The sequence below is a fragment of the Molossus molossus genome, unplaced genomic scaffold (genome assembly GCF_014108415.1).
Source record: "Molossus molossus isolate mMolMol1 unplaced genomic scaffold, mMolMol1.p scaffold_m16_p_15, whole genome shotgun sequence".
NCBI lineage: Eukaryota > Metazoa > Chordata > Mammalia > Chiroptera > Molossidae > Molossus > Molossus molossus.
The window spans coordinates 38,456,810-38,470,590 of NW_023425350.1; the positions used below are offsets into that span (position 1 = coordinate 38,456,810).

Genomic DNA, 13,781 nt, shown 5'->3' on the forward strand with positions numbered 1-13,781 from the left:
TAAAAGGTACTGTTTTTCTGTTTTCCCTCACACTATGCCTCCTGTTTTCTAAAAACAGATGCTCTCCAAAGGAGGGCAGTGTAACTGGGTGGGTGCAGCACAGAGCCCGCAAGGTCCGTGCTTCCCTTTAGCTCAATCCAGTGATCGGAGCATTTTCCCTCTCCTTTCCCAGTCTGCACAGCACTCTTCTCTGCAGAGAATGAGAATCTTCTTAAGTGACATTTGTAAAGGCCCACAAGTATTAACTGTAGTTCTGATTCCAGAAAGCTGATGAGAGCTGATGATGAGCAAGTCCATAGGTCTGTCTCATTGTGTTGTACCGCATGCGGCTTGACTTGTAGGGTGGCGTGTTCAGCAAGAGCAGATTTCATTATAAGCCTCTGATTTTTATGTAGCTCTTTCTTTTTTTTTAAATCTCTCTTGGGTAGGTGGTTATGAACAGTGAAAATATGTGACTGTCCTTGGCACATTGGATAAATGCTTTCCATTGTGTTTAATAATGAGTATGTGTGTATACAAAATACAGGGGAAAATTTACCCTTTGGTTTCCTCTTAAGCTCTTTCCCTTTAGATCGAATGACCATAAAATTTAGGTTTTAGCTGCTAAAATAACTGGAAAGTAGGTAATTCTCTTAAAGTAGGAAATTTAGTGTGTCTATTATTGTGTAACAACAGATCTATGGTCCTTTCTCACAAAGGGCTTTATGAAATTTACTGGTTTTCCCCTCAATAAAGAGTGACATCAAAGGTCTAAACCTTTTGCTTTCCATCCCCACCCCCTCCTGCATGGAGCCTGAGAAAGGTAGAGATGGTGCCCAGAGTTCACCCACATTTAGAGCCAGGGGTCCTCCTGTGACCCGTAGCGCTCCCCGTGACACCATTTCCAAAGAACAGTTTTCTGTCGTTCAAGCAAATTTATGGGGAAGCCTTTCCTGGCAACAGCCCAGAATGCAAGTGAATAGCCCTGGAAATATTGATTTTGTGAGGGGGTCTGCTGGCTTTATATGCCATTTCTAAACCTTCAGAGATGGGGTTGTGAAGTTCAGGTGCAGATTTGTTGTGGCAGCAACAGGTGTCAAAGTGGACTTCTTGTGGGCTTCTGCTCCTGGGCGGATGCTATATTCCTTTGTGTATCTCCCGCCCGGGCAAACAAAAGGCTCTCCCTGGGTTTGCACTGCGTGTGGGATAGGAGCTAGGCCCCTGGCATGGCCAGTGAACGAAGCCTGGTGAGTGAGGATGAGAGCCAGTAAGAGAAGTGTGCCCAGGGCCCAGGGCCCAGGGCCCAGGGCTGGGCTGACTCCCAGTCTGAGCCTCCTGAGAGAACTCCCTTCTCAGATCTGTCCACGCTGGCGGGCTCTGTAAGGCTTCCCAGGGTCCAGATCCAAGTCAACATGTTGGGCCTCAAAATACAGCCCTGTGAGGTGGATCTTGGTCTGAATGGAAGGCCCTTTAGAGATTCATGGCTGTAGAAAAAGGAGTGGAGGTGACTCAAACGTGAAGGAAAGGGGTTGCCTTACCCCTCCCCTGAGTGAGCTATGCTTTAGGGCATTCCCATAGATATACACCTGTGAGGGGGGGAGGGATAAGAGACAAGGAATTTTTTAAATAGTAGAATTAAAAGAGGAAAACATTACCAAGTGGAGTGAGAGACAGTTAATCGTGGTTAATATGGTAGAGCTGGCATGGGTATTTATTTGGAAGAGAAAGAAGGTTGTGACTTGGGCTGGTTAGGGCAGAATTTTAAACAAGCCTTTGAGGCGAAGGCTGGGTAAGAGAGCCAAACAGTTTGAAAACTGGCTCCGAGAGTTTTTTAATTTGTGCTTCTGGATTTAATGGTAGACAGATAGTTTGGGGCACGGCTCAGGTCCAGCCTTCATACCGTGGAGCTACCTGCTGTGGCAGGTCAGAGTTGTCAGGTCAATATTTGGTGGCCTTTTGACGTGGAAACATGTACGGTGTGCCTGGCATGACATGACGTAGCTCTTTCCAGGCAGAAGAAGGGCTGACATCTATGATCACAGACTCTGAAACCTTCCTGTTCTGTTTCTCCCTTTTCCTAGCTGTCTCTCTGGATCAATGAAAAGATGCTTACAGCCCAGGACATGTCTTATGATGAAGCCAGAAATCTGCACAGTAAATGGTTGAAACATCAAGCGTTTATGGCAGAACTCGCCTCCAACAAAGAGTGGCTTGACAAAATTGAGAAGGTGAGTGAACGTCTCTGATGAAGCTGCCATTTCCACAGTGTGGCCATGGCGAGGAAACGGCCTGGGCGGGAATGAGCCCCTTTCATTCAGCACGTTTCCCAACACGGTTGAGTCGTATTTGACCACATGCGAAAGGTTAGGCCGTCGGTACTGGTCGCATATCCACTTACTCATTTGGACCTCAGCGCAGCAGAGACCCTCCCTCCCTGAGTCCTAGGTGTGCAGTTCCTGTTGTGCATCTCGTCTGCCGCACCTGGTGGACTGTGAGCCCCGGTGTAGGACTATGACAGACTCATTAGATCTAGCTTCACAGCATTTAGAAATATCATGTATTTTTAAATTGCCCTATTTTTCTTGTGTGAGGACTGTATTCTAGTCACTATAATAATGTAAAACATACTGTTTCAGCACAGGGAGATTCTTTGCAGCATGAGCATAACTGAATGTGAATGTAGTGAAGTTCCCCCTCCTCCCTTCTCTTCCTTGACACTTGTTATATTGTTTCAGACCCATAACAGTTATAATAATGTGTTAGAGTCTTCTAGGGTGGAGTGGAGGGTGCAGTCTTTGGCTATTAGCATTATGTGGCCCATTGCCCGGTTGAGACAATTTCAGTGTGCAGCAGTCATTTCTCGCTCAGCTCGCCCGAAAGCCGGTGCACAGACTTAAGTCCTGATCTGTTTTATCGAGCAGTAGCTTCGTGTGGAAAGACTGTGTGTAGAGTGTGTGTGTGTGTGTGTGTGTGTGTGTGTTTTGAATGAATGGGAAAATCAGATTAAATAATCTTAGGTTTGTTTTTCACAGTGACATTTGTTCTCTAGCAAACTATTTATTTATAACCACGGTGGTTTGTGTGTTTTAGGAAGGAATGCAGCTCATTTCAGAAAAGCCCGAGACGGAAGCTGTGGTGAAGGAGAAACTCACTGGTTTACATAAAATGTGGGAAGTCCTTGAATCCACCACCCAGACCAAGGCCCAGCGGCTCTTTGATGCAAACAAGGCTGAACTCTTCACCCAGAGCTGTGCGGACCTGGACAAGTGGCTGCACGGCCTGGAGAGTCAGATTCAGTCTGATGACTACGGCAAAGACCTGACCAGTGTCAACATCCTGCTGAAAAAGCAGCAGGCAAGTGGGCAAGGCGACCACCTGTTTGGAACTGTTTCTGTTTTACTACCACAGTCTCAACCCATCCACTGCGTTCTCAGCCATCCCCCTTCCATTTGAAGGGATTTTAACCCAGCAAAGTGTTTGCTTCAGTAGCATCATGGGTCATTTCCAGAACCACTGGAAAGAAACAATATTAGTACAAGTATTGGGTGTTTGTGCATGGGAATAATTTTATTTTACCATCATCATCATCTTAGTTGATGGATAGTAACACCATTTAACAATTGAATAAAAACTCATTTCATTCACTTCTGTAATTTACATGAAGTAATTATGTTTACAAACTGCCATATAACTATCACATCTGGATGTGATAGTTATCAGTTGTTCAGGGTACAAGAAATTTGTAGGGTTTTTTGTTTTGTTTTGTTTTTTAATCCTCACCCAAGGATACTTTTGCATTTATCTTCAGATAGAGCAGGAGGGAGAGAAGGAGGAAAAGAAAGAGAGCGAGAAACATCGATGTGAGAGAGACACATTAACTGATTGCCACCCACATGACCCCAACCAGGGCTGGGGACGAACTGCAGCTGAGGTACGTGCCCTTAGTGGGAACCGAGCACAGGTCTCCCTGGTCCGTGGGCTGACGCTCTAACAACTGAGCAAAACCAGCCAGGGCTGTTTATTTTTTTATAGCATGACAGAGCACTCTGTGGGCGAATGGATTTACTTGAGATTTTTGGGAAAACGGCTGCAGTGAGGTTGATAGAGCAAGTGGGCTTTCTCCCGGCTGCATTTGCACTATGCGGCCAGATCCCAGGCCAGCAGTTCCACTTCGAGCCCGTCACCATAGAGGCATCTCTGCCACGTTCCTGGGTTTACTCCTTCACAGTGACGCCTGCCCTTCATTTTGCTAAATTATTTGGTTGCTTTGAGTGTTTTCGTGGGAGGTTTTTAGTCATAGCGATTGACCTCCCCAACCTGCGAAGGGTTCCCATAGTCGGTCTCCTTGCCTCTAAGCTGTCAGCGGTATGGTCTTCCCAGTGTGATGTTCCCCGAGTGGGACACTTCTGCCTTCAGCTTTGCCCATTTCTTTCATGTAAATTAACAGCTAGTATGTTTTTAGCTGATTATCCAAGTATGTGAAAAAGAATAATTTCTTTCTGACTGAAGACATTGATGTAAGATGACAGCAGTAGCTGTCCTTCTTGCCTAAAAGAACTGGAACCTCCAGACCTGACCCTTCCCGATGGCTAAACTGCCTTCCAGCATTGTTGTGGCTTTTGAACAGGCAGATGAAACTCTTTCCACATCATTAATTCTTTTGTCTTCCCTGTTGTTTTTCTCCCAAGTTCTTGAGCAAACTTGAATGTTCTCCCAAATTTAAAAATCAGCCAACAGAGTGGAATGCTAATTCATAGCTTGATACATGTTGGGAAACATTTCTCAGACTCTCCACTGTTAAGAATGCTTTCTTCGCCCTGGCCGGTTTGGCTCAGCGGTTAGAGCAGCAGCCTGTGGTCCAGAGAGACTCAGGTTCAGTTCCCGCTAAGGGCATGTACCTCGGTTGCGGTTTGTCCCTGGGTTGTGCGGGTGGCAACCACTCGATGTGTCCCTTTCACATCGATATTTCTCTCTCTCTCTCTCTCTCTCTCTCCCTCCCACTCTATCTGAACAAAAAATGTCCTTGGGTGAGGATAAAAAAAAAAAGAATGCTTTCTTCGACTCTCCACTATATAAATTTACATTCTTCATTCTTCCATTTTGGCCAATGCTCGAAACAAACATTTCATAGGACTGTGTGGCCCTTGTCTCTGGCATGAAGGTGGGTCTGTTTTCCGCCGCAGATGCTGGAGAATCAGATGGAGGTGCGGAAGAAGGAGATCGAAGAGCTCCAGAGCCAGGCCCAGGCCCTAAGTCAGGAGGGGGAGAGCTCCGACGAGGTGGACAGCAAGCGCCTCACTGTGCAGACCAAGTTCATGGAATTGCTGGAGCCCCTGAATGAAAGGAAGCACAACCTCCTGGCCTCCAAAGAGATCCATCAGTTCAACAGGGATGTGGAGGACGAGATCGTGAGTAGAGCCTTGCTGCATCAGTAGCTTTTCTGCAAACCTCCTGCCTGTCCTTGGAGCCCGTGCTCTGACTGTGGGTCTCAGCGTGGCCCACACTGAGCTGAGCTACCAGAGCTGACGTTACATGCGTGCTGAGGGTTCTCCCCCCACAAAGTGCAACTTCATTTTCTGTTTGGTTTTCTAAAGATATTTAAGTGTCTTAACGACCCTAGAACAGTAATTTTAAAAGTAATAAAGAATGAGGATTCACAGCATTGAGGATGAAGTGAGGTTTGGGATACTAGTGCTGCCCTGTGTTGGAGAAAGGTCGGCTCCTCAGCAGCCCTTCCCGGGAGGATGAACACACTTTCTCTCAAGCTGGCCTCCCTGTAGTCCCTGCTCTGCTTGCTGACGTCAAATATTTGTTCTTTTTGAGCGGTCCTGACCACTTATTTACAATTCTCTCCAGCTGTGGGTTGGAGAGAGGATGCCTCTGGCAACTTCCACAGATCATGGCCACAACCTCCAGACTGTGCAGCTGTTAATAAAGAAAAATCAGGTAAGCATTTCTGCTCAGGCTAGTTCAGTTTGATAAACAACTGCTCCCAGTTAGAAGGCAGAGAACGTGCGAGAGCTCTGAGGGCTTGCGCTGTCTCCTGGTAAGAGCTGCTGCTGGTGTTCAGCCAGCTTTTCTTGTGTGTTCCTGCTCTCAGACCCTCCAGAAGGAAATCCAGGGGCACCAGCCTCGCATCGACGACATCTTTGAGAGGAGCCAGAACATGGTCACCGACAGCAGCAGCCTGAACGCTGAGGCCATCAGGCAGAGGCTCGCCGACCTGCAGCAGCTGTGGGGCCTCCTCATCGAGGAGACGGAGAAGCGGCACAGGCGGCTGGAGGAGGCGCAGAGGGCCCAGCAGTACTACTTCGACGCAGCTGAGGCCGAGGCGTGGATGAGCGAGCAGGAGCTATACATGATGTCTGAGGAGAAGGCCAAGGTGAGAGGGGGTGCAGGCCCCCCCCAGAGAGCGTGCTAGATGCATTTCAGACTCGGTTCCCGAGCTTTTTGCCGACGGTTGTGTCTTTGTGAAACATTTCATTGCTGCCTTTGAATGTCACTGGGCACCATGGTGCATAAAGGTGGCTGGAATTTCATTGTCTGAATTCTTGCATGTCATTAACAATGGCTATTTTTTTTTTTAAGTATGAATTTGCCAAAGTTTAGGGTTATCCAAATTTTATAACATACATGATACTTTTAAGACAATTTGCGAGTACTTTTAGGTTCCAGAATGCTGTTAGCCCACATGTCTGTGCACTGTGAGGGGTTTCAGCAGCTGGTCCATACTTCTTGTGCCCCTCGTACCTCAGAGGGGTCTCGGTCATCCTGCATTATCCTCATGTTGGTCCTCGCACAGTCCAGTCTATGTAATGCTCTGGAAGTGCGTCCATGTTCCACCGCCTGTGTCACCCTTCTGGGCTTTTTCCTCCCCAACGTCCTTCCTCTTGCCCCACATGTAGTCGGCCTGCCTCCCTGTGAGGTTTTGGGCCAGACGGGATGTCAATGACAGTCCCCTCTCTTTGCAGGATGAGCAGAGCGCCGTTTCCATGTTGAAGAAGCACCAGATTTTGGAACAAGCTGTGGAGGACTATGCAGAGACGGTGCATCAGCTCTCCAAGACCAGCCGAGCCCTGGTGGCCGACAGCCATCCTGAGAGGTGAGGCCGTATGTGCAGATGAGACTAGGCTCCCGGTTCCTTCCGGTTCCTCCCGGTAAGGGCCTCTTACTCCACGCCATGCAAAAGCCAGTGGTTGCGTTCATCTAGTAACTGGTAACACAGATCTTTAAGAAGCATTTTTAAAACAGACCTAGTAGGCCTGTGCTGAACAGGAAGAGTGAGCTGTTATATAGGAAATTGCTCTTGTCAGTTGAATTTCTCCTGACAGGGCCCTGTTGAAAGATCATGGGTGACAGGACTCAGCGGTGCAGAGTGATCTGCACAGACACAGGTTATCGAAGCACCGGTACCCATGGGTTGAAAAAGTTATCCAGATTAGGAAAGTCGTTTCTAGTGTTAAGAGGAACAGGGTAGTTTAATTACTAGTAGTTACTGGAATACTGTGGACCTGTGAAATAAAAGGGCTCCCAGGAAGAACAAAAGGTCCTACTCCTTCGTACTCACAAGTCCTAAAAGGCCTTAAGAGTGAAAATTCAAAGGAGGTGAGTGTGGTGACCCCGGCTGTGCCAGGCTCCTGTATAAACTTCAGTGGCGGCCATTTCAGGCTTTCTGTTTGTAATTGCCTTTTATGATGCAGAAAGGAAAGAATCGGCTTCGTGTGTTATCCAAGGCAGGTTGGAGATGGGGTCTCGCAGGTGTTCGTGGTCAGAATTCCCAGGAAGATGGCCTTCCCAGTCTCTGGGGACTGGCATCAGCAAGTCCTTGTCTCTGCTTTCCTGCTACGAGACAGTCGTTCTGGGGAGAAATCTGAGGGAGGGAGAGAGAGGGATGCCGTTCACCCAGGGCCCATGAAACGGGCGCAGCAGGGCCTGCCCTCCTGGCAGGGAGGAGCATGTAGCCCAGAGCAGGTACAGGTGTGTGCCAGACAGGGTGTCGTCTGTCCCGTTGGCGGCACCGTCCCAGAATGTGAGGCGGCTGCTGATTACTTCCAGTGTCCAAGGAAATCCTGACCAGGTGCAGCAGGGCTTTAGTTTCTCTCCCTCCCTCCCTCATGTCAAGATGGCCTTCGGCCTTCATTTCTCCTTTTGTTTACGCGTTGGCTCTTCTTTACTTGGAGTTGAAGTCAGACTTTAGAGTTTTATTTTTTAGGCTAAATAGGTTAGCTAGAAGTTTCCTTTCCACCTCATTTTTTTCTCCCTGAAGGAAATTTGACATTTAAGGTCCTTTTCCCTCCACCACCCTCCCCCTTTCAGTGAGCGCATTAGCATGCGGCAGTCCAAAGTGGACAAGCTGTACGCTGGGCTGAAAGACCTCGCCGAAGAGAGGAGAGGCAAGCTGGACGAGAGGCACCGGCTGTTCCAGCTCAACCGGGAGGTGGACGACCTGGAGCAGTGGATCGCCGAGCGGGAAGTTGTCGCAGGGTCGCATGAATTGGGGCAGGACTACGAGCATGTCACGGCAAGTATCCGGGCGGAGCGTGCGTGGCTGTGCAGTGAGCTATGGGTATGGTAGGCCATTTGCATTGTTGGTGAGCAGATAAAATGCCCTGGATGCAAAGGTCATGGGATTTCATTTCAACTCTGAGTTATCACTGGGTGACTTTGACTTAGGTTGTTCAACCCCTTGCCCCTACTCAGGCTCTAATGAATGAGAAGGAAGCCTGATTGATGAGAGGTTTTAGAGATGAGATCTATTAAGTCATGCATACTACTCCTTTCTTTCCAAAGAACGTTTACGTGATCAAGAAATAAAATGTTCACGATAGTCTCACTGATTTCTTTACGTTCGTCTCTGTTTCAGATGTTACAGGAACGATTCCGGGAATTTGCTCGGGACACAGGGAACATTGGGCAGGAGCGAGTAGACACGGTCAATCACATGGCAGATGAGCTCATCAACTCTGGCCATTCAGATGCCGCCACCATCGCCGAGTGGAAGGATGGGCTCAACGAAGCCTGGGCTGACCTACTGGAGCTCATTGACACGAGAACGCAGATTCTTGCCGCCTCCTATGAACTGCACAAGTTTTACCATGATGCCAAGGAGATCTTTGGGCGTATACAGGACAAGCACAAGAAACTGCCTGAGGAGCTGGGGAGAGATCAGAACACAGTGGAGACCTTGCAGAGAATGCACACCACATTTGAGCACGACATTCAGGCCCTGGGCACTCAGGTGGGTGGAGGAGCTGCCTGCAGTGGTGGGAGTTTTTCTTTCCGGAGAGAGTCTTCGTGTATATTTGAGCATCTGTCGCTATTTCTTGACTCCTCAAAACATGCCTCAAAGAATGGCCTAAATCTGCCCTGGCCAGTTTGGCTCAGCGGTTGGAGCATCGGCCTGCGGTCCAGAGAGATGCGGGTTTGGTTCCCGCTAAGGGCACGTACCTCGGTTGCAGTTTGTCCCCGGCCCTGGTTGGTCGTGCGGGTGGCAGCCACTCGATGTGTCCCTTTCACATCGATGTTTCTCTCTCTCTCCGCCCCCCCATCTGAACAAAAAAATGGAAAAATGTCCTTGGGTGAGGATTAAAAAAAAAAAAGAATGGCCTAAATTAAATGCAAGTTATGCATGCACACATGTAAACACGCTCCGCTGGTTTGGGAGAACTTACTAATCCAAAGTTCTACATTTGCCACATCTACACACATTGTTAGAGGAAACATCTTTGTGATTGAAAAGAATAAACCAGATGCACCCACAAAACATTTGCAAGTGTCAGCCCATACACTGAATGGTCATGGGTTTGATTCCTGCTCAAGGGCATGCACCTGGGTTGCAGGTTCCATCCCTGGCCCCAGTTGGGGCACATATGGGAGAGACAACCACATCTGTCTCATCAATGTTTCTCTCTCTTTCTCTCTCCGTCTCCCTCCCCCACTTTCACGCTCTCCAAAAAATAAAATAAAATAAATGGAAAACACTTGCAAGTGATAGACCTTCTCAACAAGAATTTGTGTTATGTTAGCATATCCATCCAGAATAATTTTCAAAATAATGCCTTAATATTTTCTGTCAACCAGGGTCTGAGTTATATATCCAAAAGGAGGAAAATAAGATTCTGACATTTTAATATGCCTAGTGTTTTTCCCCAGTATGAAATGGCTAGCACCAAGATTCTGTTTAAAAGATGTTTGACAAAGTGATAACAATGTAACAGTCTATAGTGTACTCCCTCTAGGTTGTTCTCTAGTCTCTGCTGGGTCTCGAAGGCAGGGGATCATTCCTGACCAGAGTCCTCTTCCTTTTAGATGAAAAACAAATTGTATCTCCCCCCTCCTCCAGATTTCATGGTCCTAAAGAAGAAGTCAGTTTTATTATAGATACCAGCCCTCAGTATATTTGGGGTTTTGACCTTGTCTCTTAAGAGAACATTGATCAGAGAGGGTAGGGGTTGGCGAACTTCTGTAGAATCCTAGATAATAAATGGTTTCAGCTTTGTGGGACATACCATTCCTGTTACAGCTACTCACCTCTGCCACTGTGGCACAGAGCAGCCGCAGACAATGTGAACATAAAGGGTCCTGGCTGTGTGCCATAAATATCTATAAAAACAGGCAGCCAGATTCAGCCTTTGGCTTCGGGCTTTGCCCTGTGGAGGGGCTGCCTTCACTGCCATTGTCTCTTCACTTACCTTTGATTTGCCCCCTTCTAGAAGCAGAGGTGGGTCACCGCGAGGCCTCTGTTCAGATGAGTGCTACAGCTGTTCCACCAAGGAGTAGATAGTGTTGAGGGAACATTTAAAAAGAGATCCATGGAGTGGCCGAGGGTCTGTATCACGCAGAATTTAAAAGGGCCCACCATGCATCATAGGGCTTCTGATCTTTCCTTCACAGCCGTGACTCCCCACTCTGTGAAAACTTACCATTCAAATGCCAGTCAGCAGCATGTTTGGAGGGTTCGATTGCACATGAGGTCCCAGAGCGCCATATGAATGATCCATAACAGTGTCGAGTTAGAGCGAGGGCAGACCCTGGTGTGGATGGAGCTGCTGCTCTGTGTTGCTGCAAGCTTAATTTAGCTCTCAGAACTTTAGTCCCCAAAGACCTTGAAGATTGGAGTGATGCTTACAAAACATATGCCATAGCAGTAGCTCTGTGAATGTCGTCTGTTGTCACGTAACAAGAACTGGGGGGACGTTTGGAATGCCTGTAGACAGGCGACAGCAGACGTCCGAGCAGCAGGTCTTTCCTCTGCACCTGTAAAATAATTTACTCTCAGAGACTCTTGAGATAATGGAGTTACTCCCTCATTTTGTCATTAACTCTTTTCGCTGCATGGGGCCCAGAGAGATGAGGGAGCCCATCAAGGGTCCAGTAGCATCCATGGCTGACAGTCTCCACCTCACTGTCCTTGCATGAGTGCACAGAGCCCTAACTAATTTTCTTCATGGCTGCATTGGCACCTCGTGTGGCGGTGCCATCATCACTTTACCCAGTCCTCACTCGGGTACCTTTGCTTTATTTTCAGTCTCCTTGCTTTTTCAGGTAATGTTGCAATAAGTAACCTTATGTGCATTTTATTTTCTAAATATGCAAGACTATGTGTAGTGTAAGTTCCCCAAAGTGAGGTCATAAAAGGGCAAGCCTTTGTAATTCTGATGGCTGCGGCCTGTTGTCCCATCAGCAGTGAACTAGGTCGGTCACTGGCAGATAAGTCATCCAACTCGAAGTTTTGCCAACTAATAGAAGACAAGCTGTAGTATCTCTGGGTAGCCTCTTCATCAGACCCACTGGCATTTCCTGGTTTGTAAAGTTTTTAAAATTTTTCTGGTTAAAATTCTACCTTCTTTGACATCAGTCTGTTGTGTTTTTTTTTTCAACCATAATAGATGCTTTACTTTTGCTTTTCACGTTGAACTGTCCCGTTGGGTGCGCTTTTATAGAGGATATGTAGATTGTTTCAGCAACATCACGTAGCAATGGAAAAGGCCTTTTCAAAATGTGTTCTTCCTGGCATTTTCTTACTCGTGGTAAAAACATTGTCTTTACCCTAATAGAGCTGATAAGGTGTTTTTTTGTTTGTTTGTTTTAATATACCCTGTGTTTTCTGTATCATCCATATATCCCAGGCCACCTACAGGGGATGGACCGTTCCTGACTGGAGTCCCCTGCCTGCATTTCTATAGCATTTCATTTGTTCCATTGTTTACGTAGAACTTAATATTGTACTTCATTACGCTTATAGTAAACTTGGGTTTTCGTGACTTGGGATCTCCCTGATGGAATTGTGAACTTCCCGGGGCCAGGGGCCCCATTAGGTCTTGGTGTGCAAGCAGAACAGTGTGTGCGGTGTGTGTGAAGGTAATGGGGGTGATGGAGCCTGGGCCTGGCCGACTGACCTGGCTGTCTGTCCCTCGGTTTTGCAGGTGAGGCAGTTGCAGGAGGATGCTGCCCGCCTCCAGGCAGCCTACGCAGGTGACAAGGCTGACGACATCCAGAAGCGGGAGAACGAGGTCCTGGAAGCCTGGAAGGCCCTGCTGGACTCCTGTGAGGGCCGCAGGGTGAGGCTGGTGGACACAGGGGACAAGTTCCGCTTCTTCAGCATGGTGCGTGATCTCATGCTCTGGATGGAAGATGTCATCCGGCAGATCGAAGCCCAGGAGAAGCCAAGGTAACACGCCCAGCCTCCTGGGCAGGAAGTCCAGCAAACTAACCCTGGGTAATATGTAGTCAGGATCTTCCAGAGAGAGCCAGGGTCCTTGCCTGAGAGTTTTAAATGGGGGATTGGGGGGCAGTGCTTCCCTTGCCTCCTGCACACACCTGCTGGGAATGAGGGGCCCAGTGCTGGCAAGTCTCCCATGTTTCTCCCCCACTAGCCCCCATCTTCCACACCTTCTCAGGCCCTCTGCCCTTGGGCACGACTAGCCCCACCTCATTAGAATGAGGTGGCTTTTCTGAATTCTTTGTTTATCAGATTAAAAACCACTCTGTCGCCCTGGCCGGTTTGGCTCAGCGGTTAGAGCGGTGGCCTGCGGTCCTGAGAGACCCGGGTTCGGTTCCCACTAAGGGCGCGTACCTCAGTTGCAGTTTGTCCCCGGCCCTGGTCGGTCGTGCGGGTGGCAGCCACTCGATGTGTCCCTTTCACATCGATGTTTCTCTCTCTCTCTCTGTTCCTCTCTCTCCCTCCCGCTCTACCTGAACAAAAAATGGAAAAATGTCCTCGGGTGAGGATAAAAAAAAAATAATAATAAAAAAATAAATAAAAACCACTCTCCCTCTTCATAGACATTGCCAACGGTGTCTTAACCCTCAGCTTCTGCTTTAATGGTGTCTTAAGATGACTGTTTTATATTTGTTCTGTATCTCCCCTTTGGCTGTGTTTCTTGCAAAGCAGTGAAGAGAAGCTAATAGTTGAACAAGCAGCACATAGACAACTTCCAGATCACCCCTGCCAGCTCCGGCCCCCACGATCATTGAGAAGAGCTGTGTCCCAAGAGAAGAAATATATATAAGATATTAATATAGTATGAACCATATGTGTAATATAATATAAAATATAACATATACGTTAAGTATAACATAGTATAATACAATACACACACACACCTAACATATGTAATGCGTATACTGTATTCCTAGATCAGGACCTCCCAGTCTTAGGGTTTGGTTCATAAGAAGTGCTCTCAGCTCTGCCAGTCACTGATTTCTAAGCTGGTTCCCACCCTGTGTGTCTCTTCATGTCCAAAGAAGGAGGGGAGATATCAGCTGCTCTTTTGAATACACATGTCCTAAACCTTTGGCAT

General features: G+C 47.7%; 1 protein-coding gene across 3 annotated transcripts in view; it reads left to right on the forward strand.

Moving 5' to 3' along the window:
* Window positions 1-13,781, forward strand: part of SPTBN1 (spectrin beta, non-erythrocytic 1) — a 197,039-nt gene that overhangs the window by 168,057 nt on the left and 15,201 nt on the right. For all 3 annotated transcript variants that reach the window (XM_036263024.1, XM_036263025.1, XM_036263026.1), the window contains 9 exons: window positions 2,061-2,207; window positions 3,070-3,333; window positions 5,163-5,387; window positions 5,836-5,925; window positions 6,080-6,361; window positions 6,951-7,081; window positions 8,296-8,500; window positions 8,843-9,217; window positions 12,405-12,649. In XM_036263024.1, coding sequence (XP_036118917.1) covers window positions 2,061-2,207; window positions 3,070-3,333; window positions 5,163-5,387; window positions 5,836-5,925; window positions 6,080-6,361; window positions 6,951-7,081; window positions 8,296-8,500; window positions 8,843-9,217; window positions 12,405-12,649 — 1,964 coding nt within the window. The remainder of the gene's footprint in view (window positions 1-2,060; window positions 2,208-3,069; window positions 3,334-5,162; window positions 5,388-5,835; window positions 5,926-6,079; window positions 6,362-6,950; window positions 7,082-8,295; window positions 8,501-8,842; window positions 9,218-12,404; window positions 12,650-13,781) is intronic.